The sequence below is a fragment of the Lipotes vexillifer genome, unplaced genomic scaffold (genome assembly GCF_000442215.2).
Source record: "Lipotes vexillifer unplaced genomic scaffold, Lipotes_vexillifer_v1.1 scaffold444, whole genome shotgun sequence".
NCBI classification, from domain to species: domain Eukaryota; kingdom Metazoa; phylum Chordata; class Mammalia; order Artiodactyla; family Lipotidae; genus Lipotes; species Lipotes vexillifer.
In genome coordinates this window covers 4,686,876-4,706,797 of record NW_006793488.1, presented here as the reverse complement: position 1 = coordinate 4,706,797, position 19,922 = coordinate 4,686,876, and the positions used below count along the sequence as shown (strand labels likewise).

At 40.8% G+C, this 19,922-nt stretch overlaps 1 protein-coding gene across 1 annotated transcript in view; it reads right to left on the bottom strand.

The window, feature by feature from the left end:
• Nucleotides 1–19,603, bottom strand: part of LOC103083168 (N-acetyllactosaminide beta-1,6-N-acetylglucosaminyl-transferase, isoform C-like) — a 31,838-nt gene extending 12,235 nt beyond the window's left edge. Inside the window, 1 exon segment of the mRNA XM_082931382.1 lies at nucleotides 18,517–19,603. Coding sequence (XP_082787508.1) covers nucleotides 18,517–19,603 — 1,087 coding nt within the window.
• Nucleotides 19,604–19,922: the final 319 nt, after the last annotated feature.

The window sequence follows — 19,922 nt, the reverse complement described above, 5'->3', positions numbered from 1 at the left end:
GGAATGCTTTCTTGGGGCTTAGCCTTTATTAGACAAATAACTGCATTTGTTGAATAAACAAATGTGTTTCTTTGAAACGCAAGTTTTATTTGTATTGATTTGACTTTCTCCTTATTGTTCTTACACAGCATGGTCCTCATTTTGCGGTACATATATGTGGTAACAAATCCCAGCACCTGCTTATTATTTAAACTCAGATGCATACTTCTTAGTTTGTTAAATAAGCAAGAATTTTGGTTTTAAATGTCAAAAGTCAATGCTGGTGTCAGTGTATTGAAAGAGGTTTTCTCACAACTTAATGGTGGTGCAGGAAATGGGCACAACTCTGGAAGATCCATTTAGAAAAGCAGGAGAAGCCACTATAATCACCAATTCCCTCTGGACTTTTAAGCCAATAGTTTCAAAATAAGCTAAGGAAATAACTTTTTAAATGTGAAAATCTGTACATGAAGGTGTTCATTATGATATTATTTATGCATAAAGACGACCTGCAGAGGCTCTAAAGTCAGATAGTTGACACGTATGGAAAAGTATTTCTTCTACCCTCTTAGCAAGGGCCAACCCTTTTCAGTTTGCCCTACAGCAACTGCCTGGGTAGCCAACAGTCATCTGTTCTCCACATCTGTCCTGTCTGGTACAGCTGGCATAGGGAGGAGATAAAACACTCAACAAGACAGGAACACTCAACAAATCCCAGTGTGTGACCTAACAGTTATGGTAATCTCTTTAAGACATCATGTATCAATACTAATCTTCAAAACCTCACAGGGTGGGAAGGGTAAGCTGGGACGAAGTGAGAGAGTGGCATGGACATATATACACTACCAAATGTAAAATAGACAGCTAGTGGGAAGCAAGTGCATAGCACAGGGAGATCAGCTCGGTGCTTTGTGACCACCTAGAGGGATGGGATAGGGAGGGTGGGGGGGGAGACGCAAGAGGGAGGGGATATGCATATAGCTGATTCACTTTGTTATACAGCAGAAACTAACACACCATTGTAAAGCAATTACACTCTAATAAAGATGTTAAAAGAAACCTCACAGGGTTTTGTTAGTGTTAAATAAGATAATGTATGTGCTGTGTTTAGCATAGTGCCTGGCAGGCTTAACTAAATAAATGGTTGAAAGTATAATCGTTCTATTAAAATCACGGGACGGAGTAGCTGTGGAAGAGACTACTTTTTTACTATAACCTAAAGCAAGCTTCTCAGCCTCGGCACTACTGGCATTTAGACTGGATAATTCTTTGCCGTGGAGACTGTCCTGTGCGCTGTATTGGGCTGTCCAAAAAGTTCGTTCGGGTTTTTCCGAACATCTTTGGCCAACCCAACAGGATGTTTAAGCAGCATTCCTGGCCTTTACCCACGAGATGCCAGTGGCATCTACACCTGCCCCCCACCCTGAACCCTGAGTTGTGACAACCAAAAATGTTTCCAGATATTGCCAAATGTCCTCTGGGGAGCAAAACTGCCCCTGGTTTGAGGTTATTTTTAGAAATAAAAAGGTACATTTGTTTTCTCTTACCAATGGTTCATTAATCACTTAGGATTTTTAACACATGAAACTTACAGAAGTGATCCTCTTTTGTTTCCTGTGGATGTTTTTTAGAATTCTGTAGTCCCTGAGATAATGACCTCTCAGCCATTCACCTCTAATAAATTGCCAACAAATTAACTCTTCTTTGGTTGTAAAAGGAAAAAATGAAATGAGGAAAAGAAGAGAAACGTAGCATTTTACACTGGAAGGGATTTTTAGAAATTTTCATGTTTTAATATTTTAATATGTTCCCTTCATTGCCAAGTTGTGCAAACCAGAGCCTAGAACATTTAAGTGAATTGCCCAGGAGTGTGAACATGCTAAATTACTTGTCGATTTTGTTTCAAGATAATTTATCCACTCATTCAGTTTCCTTGAGGGCCTCCTATGTTCCACAGGAGATGCTGGGGGTAAAGTCACAAATTAGATGCTCTGGGAGCTTTTGGTCCAGAGTATCCAGAAGGGTTTATATTTATTGATATTGATTTACTGATACTGATATTTTGGCCTAGCATATCCAGAAAGGTTTATATGTATTGATATTTTAATTTTTTTACTTTTATTTTTTTGATGTATAGTTGATTTACAGTGCTATATTAGTTTCAGGTGCATAGCACAGTGATTCAGTTATATTCCTCCATTTTCGTGATGATTCCTAAGACTCACGTTCATCCCTTCCAGCTAGAACTGTTGAAATTTTGTGCAGTACGGGAGCCCCCAGCCGATTCCAATCTATATTGGCGGCTCTGCAAGTCTTAACCTGGCTTTAAGAAACAAAAAAAACAATTATAAAGCTATTTAAAAGGAATTTTTTTTTTAAACTTTGATCAATAGTGGTGAAGCACAGAAATCCAATTCTTGTGCCCCCTTCCAGAATGAATCAGAAACTCTGGGGATAGGACACAGTAGATTTTATTTCTAGAAGACCTTCATTTTAACAAGGCTTTAGAAAAGCCTCCATCAAAAGGTAGATGGGTAGGGACTTCCCTGGTGGCACAGTGGTTAAGAATCCGCCTGCCAGTACAGGGGACACCAGGGTTCGAGCCCTGGTCCGGGAAGATCCCACATGCTGGGGAGCAACTAAGCCCGTGCACCACAACTACTGAGCCTGCACTCTAGAGCCCGTGAGCCACAACTACTGAGCTCACGTGCCACAACTACCGAAGCCCACGGGCCTAGAGCCCATGCTCCACAACAAGAGAAGCCAGCCACCACAATGAGAAGCCTGCACACCACAACAAAGAGTAGCCCCTGCTCGCTGCAACCAGAGAAAGTCAGTGCACAGCAAAGAAGACCCAACGCAGCCATAAATAAATAAATAAATAAATAAAATTTAAAAAAAAAAAAAAGAAAACCGAAAAAGTAGATAAAAAGCAGATGGGTAGGGACTTCTCCAGTGGTCCAGTGGTTAAGACTCTGTGCTCCCAATGCAGGGGGCCCGGGTTTGATCCCCGGTCAGGGAACTAGATCCTGCATGCTGCAACTAAGACCCGGCGCAGCCAAATAAATAAATATTAAAAAAAAAAAAAAAAAAAAGTAGACGGGTAGAATTTGAGACGGATCTTGAATGATGGGGAGAGTGTGATGAGCTCAAAGTATTGCCTAGGAAGCAACCCCACAGTCATTGTTTGGAGGTAAAAATGGCTTGAGGATCTGAGAAGAGGGCAGAACTCCACCCCTCCCGTGGCTGCCCTACAATTATATTAACAGAGAATGAAAAGAATTTTAAAAAATCAAACTTTAAGAACTATTTCTCTTCTACAAAGTATTGCTTCCAGGGGCGCAGAGCAAGTTCCTCAACTGTAGCTCTCTGAGAATAAACTTGGCTAAATGATTTATCTTTCAGCATCTTCTCTCTGTACTTTGTTTTGAAGAGTTTGGTCTGTGTGGGTACACGTTGTACTTTTTAATATGCCAAAGCGAAATAAGTTTCTTTTCATCTGATTTGCTTGTCTTTAGTGCAAAATTATGCGAATTCAATGTAGAAAAGAAAGAAATACTGAAAATGAAGAGCAACTGGGTTCATTTATATGCACTATTCTGTGTCATTATTTCTCTAGTACTGTTCGAGGAACCCTGATCATTCTTTTTTCTTTGTAACTTTCCTCAACTTATTCTGTTTTCTTGAGACTGTGAAGTTTTGTGAGTCAAGTATGAGACAATAGCAAATTCATGATGATGATGTCTCATGAAAGTTTGAGATTGAGTGGCCACATTTAAAGGAGTGGGCCTTTTATTTCAAGGTTCATGAAAGCACCTGGAAGAAAAAACTCACATTGTAGCGTCTGCCCACTGTTGGTTGGCAAACCATTCACTCCGAGGTGGTAAGAGTATCCGATGGGGGAGCTGTTGTGTCAGGCAGGGCTGACTTCTGGCATGAACAGGAGGGAAGTACTCTCCTGTTAGACTTTTATCAGACATTCCAGAAATACCACAATGTCTTTGATAGATGGATCCTCAGACAAGCAGCCAGATAACCAGCAAATACTCTGGACATTGTTGAGCAAAAGGGGAAGGAAAGAAGGAAGAAGAGAAAGAAAGGAAGAAAGAATTTGAAGTCATGTTTTCAAACTTCAGAATATATCAAAGCTTTCTGGGGTGCTTAAAATAAAGACTGTTGGGTTCTAGTCTCAGAGTTTCTTTTTTCTTTGTTTATAAGTTGAGGTACAATTGCCATATAACATTACAGTAGTTTCAGGTGTACAATATAATGATTTGATACTTGTATATATTGCAAAATGATCACCACCATAAGTCCAGTTAACAACGAACTGGTTTTCAGTTGAGTCCCAACTGACTTCCAATCTACCGGCCATTCTTCAAGCCTTACCTGGCTTTTCATGGCACCATTTTCCTTTGCGGGCGCTGCCCTAGTTCAGCTGCTTGACATCATCGCTCACCAAGACTATTTCAAGGGCCTACAAACCAGTCTCTCTGCCTCCAGTCTGCCCAATTTGTTGGCAATACCAGCAAATGGCTTTTTCTATCATTAGCGTTGACCCCACTGCCTTCCTATTTCGGGGATGCGGGATCACTTTGAACCGCTTGCCCTGTGTCTGCTTCTTCAAGCCACTTTGAGATGCCTATCCACCAATCACTCACCCTCCGACAAACGAAAGCAAATTCAGACTTACCATCCCAAACCCCTTCTGCTGGTGTCCATTCCACCTCTTTCTAGACTTCCAACTCCCCACTCCATTTCTCGTTTTACATTGCTGCTTCTGCTTCCCGGGACCCAGTTTAAAGTTATCTCTTCCCTCAAAAACTTGAGTATAAACTGGCACTTTTTTCTTTTGCTTCAGACTGTCACTAATCAATTCCCCAGCTAGCCCCTCAGAACCATGAACCTGGCTGGGTCCAGCAGTTCACTGCTCTAGGTCACATTCACGCCAGGGAGATACCAAAATGCTGACCATGGCACAAAAGGATTTTTGCAATTATGTTCCCAGACTACACATAGCAGATGGGCAGAAACCACATCTGATTGGTAGGCCTGTTTGGTTTGACCCCCCCTAGAAGGGGGGTAGAACAGTGGAAAAAAAATAATAAGATTTCCCATGAAAGTCTGGACTGTCAAGAGTCCCTTGCCCACAATTCACTAAAACTTTTTCCAGCCTGGAGCTCTCCTGCTGCCCTGCTGCACACCTTGTTTCACTGGCTCACATTGTCTGCCTGGCCCTGTCAACGTGTAGTCTGAAACACTGGGTTTCCACACCTTACCTCTCAATACTGCCCACGTCATCTTTCATCACTATCCATGCACCCAGCTGTCCTGCCATCCTTTTGGGAATTCCCAAATTGGTCTTCCATTTCCACGTAGTTCTTTATACCCTGGCTTATGCAAATATCTAAGAAAACAAGCTCAAAGTAAGTCAAGGGGCTGTAATGTACTGCATGGTGACTGTAGTTATTAATGCTGTACTGCATATGCGGAAGTTGCGAGGAGAGAATCTTAAAAGTTCTCATCATAAGGAAAGAAAAATGTGTAACTATGGTGGTGGTGACAGATATTAACTAGACTTATTGTGATCATTTCACAGTATGGTACAAGTATCATTATGTTGTACACCTGAAACTAATGGTGTATGTCAATTATGTCTCAGTTTTTTAAGAAAAAGAAAACAAGCTCATACTTGTTAGAAACTAAAGTTAGTAAAGTTTAAATCCTAAAATAGCCTCTTCTCCTAAAAAAATGAATTTTTAATAGACTTTTTTTTTTTTAGAGCAGTTTTAGGTTCACAGCAAAACTGAGTGGAAGGTACATAAATTTCATATATATTCCCTGCCCCTCTCCTCATTTTATATGTAGCACATGGCAAAGATTTAGAAAATGTTAATACCCAGTGGTGGAGAGGGCGTAGGGAAATAGGGGTTTCAGAACTGCCAGGGGGAGTACAAACTGGACCAATTTTTGGAAAAGCAGTATGACACTTTGTACCAAAATGCTTAAAAAACGTGCATACCCTTTGACAACTGAATGTACTGAAATTTGTCTTAAGGAAGTTCTTTGTAAATTCTTATTTGAGAGGCAATGTAATATAGTAATTAAAAGGAGAGACTCTGAAACTATATTGCCTGGGTTCAAGTGCCTGCTTGGCCAATTAGTAACTGTGGGACCACTGACAGGTTACCTAACTTCTCTATTCCTGGGTTTCCCTAACTGTAAACAAGGATCAACACAGTCCCTACACCTCATGAAGTTGTTGCCAAGTGTGTGATATACCATGGTTGAGAATCCCTGCTTTTCAAAGACTATTTCATTGAGCATCCCTTTATAGGGATAATACTTTTCAGCTTCTAAAACACCAAACATTATGCCTTGGTAGGAGAGATTTTATTTTTCACCCAATAAAGCAACTTTATTTGTAAGTTTTGAAGATTTCAAAAATACAGAAAAGTTCAGAGAAGAGACCAATTTTTTTTCCCCACTCCCCCAAATTAGATAGCGTTAAGCATCCTGGCACATTTACCTTATGAATCTTTACCTTTTTTTTCTTAAAAATATTATTCTATATATTATTATTCTATATATTCTATATATTCTAATATTATATTCTAATATTATATTATTATATGTTATTCTATATATTCTAATATTATTCTATATATTCTATAAATCAAACACTTTATTCGAATGGATTCAAATGACTCATAAAAGTACAAAGAACAAAAATGAAAGTTAAAAAAAACAAAACACTACAAAATCTTACACTTACAAGTAACCATCATTAAGAAAACATTTCATAAAGCATTTTTTGTACAGATAAATACTTCCATATCACCTTAAGAGTATGACACAGCTGTTAACTAGTTGACTAAACTATACCAAATATAGATTGCAAATAACCTTTTACAAGTGGCCTTTACCATTAAGATGTATGGGTCGAGTTTCCTTAAATGAGTTTGGGCATACCTTATGTACATGTCTACCACTTTTATAGGTTTATCAGTCCAAAAACCTGTTTCCTTAGGACCTAAACTTTTGTTATTTGCATCATGTGAACATCAAGTAATAAGTTTTCTCTGTGATCTATTTGTTTAGATGTGTTTGTTCATAGCTTGAATTAGGTATATGCATTTCAAGCGGCATTTCCTAGATTTTATGTGACTGTTTCAAATAAAAGTATCTACAGTATTGATTGCCCTCCTCACTACATTACGCAAAGCAATTTCATGGCCGGTTCATTCCTTATAGGAATCAATAGAACACAGCATGCCCTGTACTGCTGTGTTTCCGGCCTGGGCAAAAGGTCCTTAATGAATCCATTAGACAAATTTTCATCTTGCCCTGCACGCAGTGCCTTCCCTTCCTCACCTTCAAAACAAGGTGCCAGGTTACACCCAGTTGGATGTAAATCAAGAATTCATTCCCAAGTTATAAAACATTCCTTCCAATTCCATGTTAAAGCAGCCAAATAAAAATCACCATTGCTTAGGACTCTTGTCTAATTTTAACCCCTGTTGACAACCCAAGACAGGCCCAAAGGATTTGAAGGTCAGTGGTAAATTCCACTTGCTGCATGCACTGGGGTATATATATATAGGTTGCTAATTCTGGGAACTAAGTGCCTATCTATAACAAGCCTAATCTTTTATACAGAGCAGCAGAAGCACTTCTGTTTATACTCTTCTGCAAATGTGAGAAACATCTTTTAAAAAAAAGGAAAAAAAACTTTAAAAAGAGAAGAAACATGGGAGCAAGTGTCCTAGGATGTGCCTGATGTATGTGGGTCTCCTACCCCACCCCTACACCTCACCGCCGACCCCATGGAGTTTCCAGCAGTTTTTAGAAACACAGGAAGTCACACTACAGCCCAAGCATTTCTTCTTGAAAGATCTATTTAACCTGAACATTTGGATGAAAAGCACTAGGCTACAGTTAGAAGCCCTAGGACGACACAAAAGCAGCAGACCTGACTGAGAGGGTCAAGATGATTGTCACTTCTGGAAGGGAGCAGAGGGGGGTTCCTGGAGTACTTGTAGTAATGTGGGTTTTTGTTCTGGTTACTCAGGGGAGGATCAGTTTGAAAATTCAGTGATTTCGATTCTGATATGTGCAGTTTTCTGTATGTATAATATTATATTTCAATGAAACGTTTAAGAAAGTTATAGAGTAGGTGGGAATGTGATATTTACATAAATTTGTAAAACAAAACATGAGACTTCAAAGAAATGTTGGCCCCTTCAGTTCCTTGCCCCCTTCAATTAACTTCACGATGTTCCCATTATTTACTCTGAATCACAGATACTGTCAAATCAAAGGTAACAAAAACATAACAAATTCAAGCTTCATAATGATATAACTACATGCTGTATTTACTTTTTTTTTTTGGCTGCACTGTACAGCTTGTGGGATCTTAGTTCCCCAGCCAGGGATTGAACCCAGGCCCTCAGCAGTGAGATCACAGGGCCCTAACCACTGGACCACCAGGGAATTCTCTGTATTTACTTTATCACCCCAAATAAATAATATTACTAAAAACGACCCTACTTTTTTTTTTAATAATAAGAGGTCAAACTATTATTTATCTATTATTTATTTCTGTTATTTACAGAAAATAATAAATAAATATATAACATGGGAAAAGAAAAGTTTGCCAAATGGAACCAACACTCAACAGATACCTGCCAGAGGATCTATAAGAAACCATTATATTCACCTTGGAACATGCAAAATGAAGTCATTACAGTAAAAGAAAGGAAGAATAAGAAGCTGCTTTTCCAGACCCCAAAGGCATCATGTTCTATGATGCCATTTTTACCACATTCTGGAAAAGGTAAAACCATAGGGATGGAGAACAGGTCAGGATTTGCCAAGGGTTTGGATTGGGGGCAGGGGCTGATTACAAAGAGCACCATGAGGGAATTTTTGGAGGTGATGGAATTGTTGTTGATCGTGGTAGTGAATGCACGACTCTATGCAAACGCCAAAACGCAAGGGACTGGACACCAAAAAGAATGGATTTTACTGCCTATAAATTTAAAAATAAAAAGGGGAGCTGTTTCAGATTTAGCAACAATTGTATAATAGAATGGATCTCCTTCATGGTAAATGGATAAATTTAAAAATTCTATTTTGTAGTATACCCTGAGAATTTTTCATTTGAGAAATAGTAATATTCACTATCTTTTAAAAAATGAATTCTGAACACTTTTTATGGAATCCTGTCATTAAAACCCATCGTTCAGTATTAGACAACATACATACCAAAATGTAGTTACTGCCCTTTTCCTCCAGTACCTAGGGTATTTCAGAGAGAAATTGTGAGAAGCACTAAATATATAAAGTCTATTGTATTATGACTTACCAAGTCCCACCTTCGTGACCCAGATCAGCTGCTAAATTATGTGACCCAAAGAAATCACTTCACCTTCCTGGGCTTTGGTTTCTCTAATCTTAAATGATGAGATTATCCTTTCCAACTCTAGTATGAAATTACCCATCCACTTCACAAAATCATTTTGTTATTTTTGAAGTAGGCATTCCGAGTTTCTACTCCTTCCAGAATCATCCACTTAAAAAAAAAAAAAAGAAGAAGAAAAAAAAAAAAAACCTATCACCAAAACGATATTCAGTGGGCACCTTCCCACTACCTAGCTCAAATTCCTCATTTTACAGAGGGGGAAGCTGAGGCCCAGAGAGGTTAAGTGACATGCCCAAGGTCAAACAGCTAATTGAGGACAGAGCCTAGAACCTAGAAAATAATTTTGTCGTGTGCATATCTAATATCTAGGTCACTGGCCCCTCTTACAGGGTCCAGTGGCTGGAGCTAGAAATTCCTTCTAAACTTTAAGTCCTAAAACCCAAATTAACTGAGGCCAAGGTTGGTTAACAGTTTGTGTCAGACAAGCTATCAGCTGACAAGGCCAGAAGGCCAGAGTCCATTTTCTTCCCTCCACGCTGCCCTGTAAGACCAGAGAAACCTTCAATCTCAGATTACATTATATACATAAAAAATTAACAAGACAACTGAACCCAACAGAGGCCCATGAGAACATCTGCTAACAGTAAATACATTAAGATTTGGCTGAAATTTGGCAAAATATCTTCAAGTCAATTCCAAAGTCAAACATACAGGGGACTCATAAAATAATAAGACTATCAATTTGTCTTCCTTTTTTTTCCTATAGAGACGAAGCAGAATATTCAGACGCTAGAAGAGATGGAAAAAGTATCTGTAAACACTGCACACTAATCAAGTCTTACTCTTAGTGACACACTCCTCCTACATTCCCTGCAGGAAGAGGAAGGCCAAGAAAATGAACATCTTAACAAGCATTATTGCCTCTGATGCTTGAAGAACTTGTGCTTATGGATTCAGTTTTGTCCATTTTAAAAAGGAAGCAGAGGGAGTTCCCTGGCAGTCCAGTGGTTAGGGCTCGGAGCTTTCACGGCCGGGGCCTGGGTTCAATCCCTGGTCAGGGAATTAAGATCCTGCAAGCTGTGCAGTGTGGCCAAAATAAATAAATAAAAATAAAAAAGGAAGAAGAAAACTCAATATGGTTGATATAATATGTCCGAAAAGTTGGGTTAAAAAGGTTTTCACTTTTCAGCAAATCGTTGTTATGGGATATGTAGAAAGCCTTAGCCTGGAATATTGGAATTTTCCATTTCTTTTGAAAAAAAGCAAGTTACTCATTTCTGAAAATTTGAGTCAACTCAGTGATGTCATAAATTTTAAGTTTTCTTGCTTTTAGTGTGTGTAATATGTTGACGGTTGTTGAAACTGGCTGATGGGCACGTGAGGATTTACTGTATCATTCTCCATTCTGTTGTGTGTTTGTAAATTTCATAATAGAGTTTTAAAATTATCCCTGTGTAAGTAGTTAGGAGGGGCAACATTTGTTTTAACATCGAGGAAGCTGAACATTGAAATGGGAAGGATGTGGTTGAGTCAGCAGAAACCTGTACAGAATGATTGTGAAAAAACTCTCTAACTTCTTTCAAGTCTTGGCTATGTTGATTTCCTTTTCCAAGAAATTACATTTATTCTAAACAGACATCTGTACATGGTAAGGTTTAAGAAAATAAAACAATCCTATTAATCCCAACTCCTGCTCCTTTCATGTGGTGTGATCTCACAAATAGGGTACTGAAGACACTCGTCCTTTGCATTTTTAAGGAAACACGCTTCTCATGGATGTGAGAACATACTTCACAGTATTACTGTAAAACCTAAGTGAGGTTTTTCAGTATTCAGAATTTACACCAATAGCATTAAGGGAAATCAAAATTATAAAAAATAAGTACTCATCCCAACATGTTAAACTGCTTAAATTTTCTTATACTTCCTCCTATTCCTCTTTGGGTATATTTACATCTAGTTTTACATGGTTGTGGAGCCATGGTGCAGATGTCCTTTTGTATGAAAAGACATTTAAATGGATTTTACTTAACACCTTCCTTGAGAATCTCATTAGTTTAGGAATTCTAGACCATATTAATAAATAGAAAAACACTTCACCTCTCACTTCACTCCCAATATTTTCATTCAATTCTCAAAACAAGTTTACTAAGTAGCCACCTTATTGTGACTGTGCAGTTGAGGAGCTTAAGGTTCGGGTACACAAGGTCACAAAGCTAATAAGGGCGGAGCTGAAATTCATCATCAGGTTTGTCTCACTCCAAAGCCCGGGATATTTCTTTGACAGGAGTTCTTCCCAAGCATCAGTCATCTGCACAGCACTTTAACAGTATCCTCCATAAGCAAGCAACACTGTAAAGCTTTGCCTTATACAAACTCACTTTCGTTTTTACTGGTGGCTGCCTTTTTTCTCAGTTAAGGAGATGGAAATAAACAGAACCAGCATTTGCTGCAAATCTGTGAACGTGCCAATCTGTAAAAGATGGTCTGTGCCAGCGATTCTCAAGGTGGGCTTCTAGCAAGGTTATCCCCTGGTAACTTGTTAGAACTACAAATTCGTGAATCAGAAACCCTGGGGCTGGGGCCCAGCAATCTGTGTTTTAACAGGCCCTACAGTGGATTCTAAAGCATGCTCTGTCTGGTAACCACTGCACTACATACATTATCTTATTTAATATTCATAACTTATCCTGAAACTAAATACTATTTATTATTTCCACCATCACAGATGGGTAAACTGAGACTCAGCGTAGACTAAGACCAGTATCACATAGTTAGCAGGTAATGGGAGCCAAGACGTAACCTACACTTATCAGGTTCCAAAGCCTTTTTCATAGTATCATGTGGACTCCACGGGGGATATCAGGAGATTCTGTTGCTGTGGTTCAGAGAAAGCTGAGATACAGATGATAACGAAATCATGGAGACACTGATTATATATCTATTATGACTTTGATATGCAACTAATATTTTACTGTTTTAAAGAATCATTGAGGGAATTCCCTGGCAGTCCAGTGGTTAGGACTCCATGCTTCCACTGCAGGGGGCACAGGTTCAAGCCCTGGTTGGGAAACTAAGATCCCGCATGCTGCGTGGTGTGGCCAAAAAAAAAGAGTAATTGAAATGCAATACTATGCTTTGTTAAAAAAAAAAATTAAACCTTGATGCTTCTAGAAAAGATTAGTTTCAGACAGTTGGTAGAAAATAACTGGAGGTGGAATGAAAGCTGGAAAAATGACCTTGCCAGTTCTAAAGCAGTACCTATCAATACATTAATCCTTTCTGCAAGAATTAAATTCATGCTAAGTTCAGCTTACTGGTTATTTACCAATTGTAACTGGTATTTGTACTTAATTAAATGTGCACATATACTATAATCCAAATTTTCTTGTCTTGCATAATGTTGTTCTAGGGATTAGGGTTAAAAGCTAATTAAGAGCAGTATTTCCAGATTATTTCCTTCACAGGGTAGCAGGGGCAAAAAATATTTGGGCACAGATTCCCCAATGAAGAAGATGATCCAAGTATTATACAGCACAGCCAACGTCCAGAGGCATTATAAATGAGCTTTCAAACAGCTCCAGCTTCGGTATAGTTTAATTAAGTAAATACTCTGTAACCTGCCTATGGTTTCTCTACAACGAGCATGGCATCTAGGTTCTCAAAAGCCAGGATACCTTTTAGATTATAAGCCTTGCCCTATGACCTCACCCAAATTACTGCCCCAAGAATTGCCTAGAGCACTTACTTAAGGAAGCCAAACAAGCCCACATCAGCTAATACAATATTTTGAAAATCAGGTCCAAATTTATTATGTGTATTTCATATTATCTGGCCATACAAAAATGAGGTCATTCGAAAACTCTGTTCAATGGACAGGAACCCAAGGAAGTGTCTGTTTTGTGTAATTTCTCCTTCAATCTGAATTTATCTCCATATCGAGACAATAAGTGCCAGTGTGGATTATCATCCGGTCCCCCCCAAAATAACTTTATTATAAACCTGAACGTTCTATTGACGTTCATTAAAACATGATTCTACCAGTCCATCAATGGTTATAATTCTTGGTCACTGGTAAAATCAGCATAACTGAATGCATCCTTTGTGGTGCTAGAAACTGAACTGTAAATTTAGGCTGATGTACAGAGAACACAACACATACTTTGAAAAACCCTGGGGCTGATCCAGCCCCACCCAGATTTAAGTCCCAGGTAACCTTTCGTCAACACATACCTTCCAAATAACTCAGTGTTTACATTTGCTGAGAGCTACACCTGGAGAAATGTTTCTCAAGTTTCTTTCTATTGTTGTCTTTCCTTAACCTTTCACTTCCTTAGCTCACGTTTTTTTTTGCCCCAAGCCAGTAGCTAAGGGGCACTCAAGGTCAAATTCAAACAGAAGAAGCCCACCGCAGGAACCGAGAGTAGGCCAGGAATGGGACAAACAGCAGGGTTGGGTAAGTGCCAAGTAGTGGAAGAATCTCAAACCAGGTGCAGGTAAAACAGAAACTAACTGGAGGCGTTCACATAGGGTACCAGTGCTTTCTCTGGCCATCAGAATTAAGGGCATGATGGGCCAACCTGTTCCCAGGTTGGCTACCTGGGAACCAGATGTTCTAAGGAAGGATTCTGCCCTCTTAACATTTCAACTGGAACTCTTGCGAATTCTACAAGGTATTGGATATCTTTATCTTTACCGGTATCATTTGTTGGCCTAGCTATTATGGAACTGGACATTCAAGCAGTAACTTACCCACTGTTTCTCTAATTCTGTCAAAAATGACCTCCACCCTACCCACCCCAGGTAGGGGGCACCACCCTCTGATCCTCTCATAAGCATCCAGCCCCTCCCCAGACCCAACCCATGAGCATCCAGCACTGTACCCGTATCTTCAAGTCAGGCACAGTGATAGGTCGCAGTGTCGGGGTAGTGACGGGGAAGATAAAAATGGATGTCATATTTCCCACCCTTAAGGAACCCAAACACTGCGGAGGAAGGGCAGAGGAAATTTTCACTTAGCAGGTAATTATAATTCAATGCTGGCAGCAGTGTCAGGGAATATAGGAGAACCCAGAGCTGGCGTACCAACCATCTGGGAGGTGGGTTATCAGGCATGGCTTCTGAAGGAGGTGACATCCAAGGAAGGTTACAAAGGATGAATGGGATTAGTCAGAGAGAGATGATAGGAAGGGTGGCCCAGAGAAGACATCATAAAAAGCCACCAGAAAAAATTTAAGTGAAAATCGCAGAAGTGTGCAGGACCAAGTAGTTGCTGGGACATGAAGTATGAGGTGTCAGAAAAAAAGAACTGAGGGTAGAGAGATGGGGCGGGGCAGGAGGGGAAGTTGGGTCACAGAGGTTATGCTGCCTTTGGGAGTTCCCTGGCCATCTAGTGGTTGGTGAGGATTCTGCGCTTTCACTGCCGAAAGGGGTGTAGGGGTGGCGGTGGGGGTTCGATCCCTGGTCGGGGAACTAAGATCCCGCAGGCCGCGGGGCGCGCCCCCTGGCAAAAGACCTTCAACTTGAGCCTCAAGATACGGAAAAGTCACTGAAAAGCTTTAAGGAAGGGAATGACAGGTATTCTACCAGCCTATCTGAGAGTTCTGTACAGCCACCATCCCTTGACTCTGGAAGCAAAGCTCCTTGGCGCCTTTGCCCCGTAAAATTCCTTGCACCTAGATTTAAAAATGCTTCAAAATTAAAAAAAAAATAGTTGAGCTTTTAAATGAAAATTAGCTTCCTGAATGTCTGCACATGATCTATTTAAACAAAGAATACATCTTGTAGTCTTTTGTTTCTCACTTACAGACAATAGGGTGCCTAAAATAAGGACCATTTTTCTTTTTGTGTATTTTTGTGGTGAACTTTAAAAAAAAAAAGTACATATGCTGTTTTCCACACATGATGCTTAATTAGTTTTATTGTCTATAAACTTAATAAAATATCTCTGGAAGAATATAAGGAAGCATTAAAACCAGCAGCTGATGGAGTATAAAATTTTAAAATGTTAAAACTCATGAATAGATATTCATGCTTTATCTATTATATCTATCTATTATATCTATCTATTCTATCTATTATATCTATCTATTCTATCTATCTATTATATCTATCTATCTATCTATTATATCTATCTATCTATTCATGAATAGATATTCATTCAAGCTTTTAAAAACCGTTTTTAAAATAGGGACAGATATTCAGAAAAAAAAAAAACCCACAACATTTTGAGGGATTCAAGTGGGGGGAAAATTAGCTCAACATACTAAAATTAGCCCCATATACTAAAGTCACTACACTTAATACTCAACCACTCAAATCTCCAAACTTAAATTCCATAAGGTCATAGTCATCTGCTTCCAGAGTCACCCTCAGTGTACAGAATAGTGCCGGGTACCACGCTAAATTTATTTAGCAGGGCTAAATATTTGTTGAGTGCTGAAAATAGACGTGTCAGAATGTTCTATTATTTTTCTGAAGACTTCTTTTCTATTCTGTAGGAAGATAATATCCTCAAGACACTTCATTTTCTTTTGTTATCATAACAGTGATTAGGTTCAAATTCAGCCTGGCTGCGCCTCGCCCACCAGCCTCTGTGAGCACACTACCCGCTTTCCACTTCCACTGGCTCAGAGAAGGGAGAGCCAGACCAAAGCCTGTTTTGGATGGGGCCTGTGGGAGCAGGCACAGAAGCCTGGGTGGGGTGTGGCAATTGGTTCCAGCAGGACAACTTCCTATGATTCCAAAACACACACACACACACACACACACACACACCCATATCCCTGCTAACCTTACTTCCAGCTTAGAGTGGTCAGGTGGGGCTTACTTCCATTGCCCTCTGCACTTTTTCCCCAACCTCACTTTTTTGCGTTACGCGGGCCTTTCACTGTTGTGGCCTCTCCCGTTGCGGAGCGCAGGCTCCGGACACGCAGGCTCAGCGGCCATGGCTCACGGGCCTAGCCGCTCCGCGGCACGTGGGATCTTCACGGACTGGGGCACGAACCTGCATCCCCTGCATCGGCAGGCGGACTCTCAACCACTGCGCCACCAGGGAGGCCCCTCAACCTCACCTTTTTTACCTTTCTGGAGCTCTGCATGGAATTTGCTTGAGCTATACAGGAAAGAAAAAACGACTATTCATTTTTCTGGTGCAAGAGAACGCTTCAGACTTTTGGCCACACGAATCCAGAATCAGATCCCAGCGTTGCCTTGGACACGCTGTGTGATATGAGCACATACTTCACTCTCTCTAAGCCTCATTTTCCTCATCTGTACACGAGGATAACAATGAGAATTTCTCATAATTCAAAGAGATGATGTAGAGTGTAACACATCTGGCACAAACTGTATTAACAAGAACGGTGTCAGATGCCACGTATAGTAGGTTTACATGTGTGTGAAAAAGTAGGATGCTCACTTCACTGTGATAAATGTTGATTCACTCCCCTCCTGCAAGTCTTTGTGAACTGTTAACCTAGTATCGTGTGAAATTAACTGCATGCCTCTGTCCCCAGCCACCTTGCAGGTCCTTTTTCTGCCCCTCTCTAAGTAGGTTTCTATAACCACCATTCTAGATTAGCACTTAGGGATGTTGAGTCATTGAGCACCTAATAATTGCTATAAGTCTACTTTCAGATATGAAGGTAGCACCCATACGTGTCAACAATAACGATGATACAGGCAAGAGCAGGGAGGTATTTCAAGCATGGCAGGCATGGGGTCACCTCCCCACAGAGCTGACGCCCACACCCATGCTGGTACAATATTAGAAACCAGTGCATTGGGACATCACCAGGAAGAGGCCCTACGGGTCACATAGGTCTTCCTAGACAACATATGGAAAACAGAATTTTGAAAAGAAACCCAGTCCTAAATCAAAGAGGGAATTTGGTGCTGTTTTCTGCCTGCATGCCTCTCATACCTTGGCCCCAAATTATCATGAACAACGGGAAAGACTTCACAGTATATAAAAACAAGAGGCTGCAAATGCAAACTTCTAATAAGAAAATGGGACTTAAAAATTGAGAACTGGGCTTCCCTGGTGGCGCAGTGGTTGAGAGTCCGCCTGCCGATGCAGGGGATACGGGTTCGTGCCCTGGTCCGGGAAGATCCCGCATGCCGCGGAGCGGCTGGGCCCGTGAGCCATGGCCGCTGAGCCTGCACGTCCGGAGCCTGTACTCCGCAGTGGTAGAGGCCACAACAGTGAGAGGCCCACGTACCGCAAAAAATAAAAAAATTAAAAAATAAAAATAAAATAAAAAAATTGAGAACTGACTTTGGGTCAACTCCAGCTAGAATCTCTCTCGTATGTTTCAACTCACTGTTACCCATTCTTCCAGGCAATAAAATATCAGACTAGATTTACTGAACCCAGTCGGCTGAGACCTGGACACCTGTTCAGGCCTAAGACTGAAAACGTTTAAGCCACAGTGATAATTTGGAAACATCTAAAGAGGAGTCAAAGATTCTGAAAACAGACACCCCCACCCCCCCCCCCCCGCCGCACAGCAGGAGGTGAGAGCTTCATCTGCCCCATCGCTCACATTACCGCTTGAACCATCTACCGCCCCACCCCATCCATGGAAAAATTGTCTTCCACGAAAGGCAGAAACCGGTCCCTGGTGCCCCCACCCCCGCCACCTCCCCCATGAACTTTAAGCATCAGTGTAATACTGTGTAACAGCCTCTGAAAGAAACACTACCTATTTCAACTCCTAAATTCTACAATGCTTATTCAAAATCAGTCTCATTATGTTATAGCTGTGCTTATCAAGGACTACGAAATACATTCATCCCAAAGACTGAGCTACTGTATGTCAATTATACCTCAATTTAAAGAAAAAAGACTGAGCCAAAGGTCGGGAACCATGTGATACACCTTCAAAGGTAGTTTTGCTGGAACTCTGGGAACCCGGCATATTTATTCTATCTCTATATAGCACAGTCATAAGACAGTAGACCTGTCAGCAAACTGTCACTAAAAAGCAAGCAGACTAATAGCTTTCTAAGCATTTATTTTTTTTTTCCAAATAATTTCAAAGAGGAGCTGAATGTTAGCAAACTCAATTGAGCATGGATAAGAAAAAATGGGAATGGAAATTCGTACCTACCTGGGATCCTATTAAGTGTCACCCAGAAATGTTCATCAGGGGAAAAGGTATCTTTGGACCAGTGTAGCAGATCAATGGCCCTTTGGTCTTGGAAGACAAACTTGACAAACTCTCTGGTAAGGGCCACATAGGCGGTGCCAAAGTAGATGGTCAGCTGGTGTGGAGGGGAGGTTTTCAAAATATTAGTATTTTTCATAAAAGAGCCACCTCTGCCTAAGTGCTCTCGGTGGACGTATTTAGTCCGCTTTATTGCATGACTGGGAGGCAGGACCCCCGGGGTAATGTTTTTCCCTTTAAATCTTTTCAGATACTGAATGATCTCCCTGTTGGTTTTCAGGGGGAAGTCTTGCCCACAGGTGTTGATGGCGTACTTCCACGGAACTTCAGAAGCTAAAAGGTCTTCCAGGCAGTTCAGGTCAGCCTGGAGCCTGGAAATTCCTGCATAGACCACAGGCTCTACCTTTGAAGCAAGAAAAGCATTCTGGAAGCAACTCAGTAGCTGCCACACTGATTTCTTAAACTGAGTTGTGGCTTTCTCATCCACATGAATGCAGTAGACGTTCTGGGGCATATAGACAGCCCTGAAGAGTCTTTCAAAAGTACTGAAGTCCTTATGGATGACCATGACATATGCCAGAGGGAACACAGCTTCTTCTCTCGACAGGGAGCTCGTGATGTAGTGATTCTGGATCAGGTAGTCCTTGCAAGGGACACTTCCCACAGGTGATGTCAGTGTCTTTTCCCACAAAAAGGATGACTTATCTTCTAAGGCGTAATTACAGGCATGCATCCTAAAATCCCTTTCATTGGAACTATTCAGCTTCCCGTAACTTTTTGGCTGGCTTAATTGGCTATTGTAAAGTAACACAAAAATAACCACACTGACCACCGTGAAAGCAAAAAAACAATACCTCCAAAAGCTCATTATTTTCACTTCCCTGGGGAAGGAGTCTCTCTCCAGGGATTGAGAAACCATCGATTCCTGAAACCACAAGTGTGAAGAGGTGGAATTGAACCTCCTTTGCCAATCTTGAATTTCAACAGTTTCTCAAGAGCGCTTCCTTTTCCCGGGTCCTTTAATCTTCATTTATTCTCTGCTTCTGGGTGGCATCCATCCTCTCTTGGTGATGGCCAGAGATGCATCTTAACGCGCACTGGTCTTCAAGCCTCGGTGCTGAATCCCGGCTGCTAGCAGAATGCGTCCGGCTCAGCCCAGCCTCCGGGAAGCCCTTCTCATTTGCATACAAGACGCCAGTGGATCTTAGCAAGTTGCCTTCTGGTCTGGAATGACGGCTCGTTTCACCCAGGCTGTTTCTCTGGCTTTAACCCATCCCCTCCATCCAATCTATTCTGATCTGATCTCCCTTCTCGTCTCAGGCTTTCCCCTTCCTTTTCGAATTCAGTGG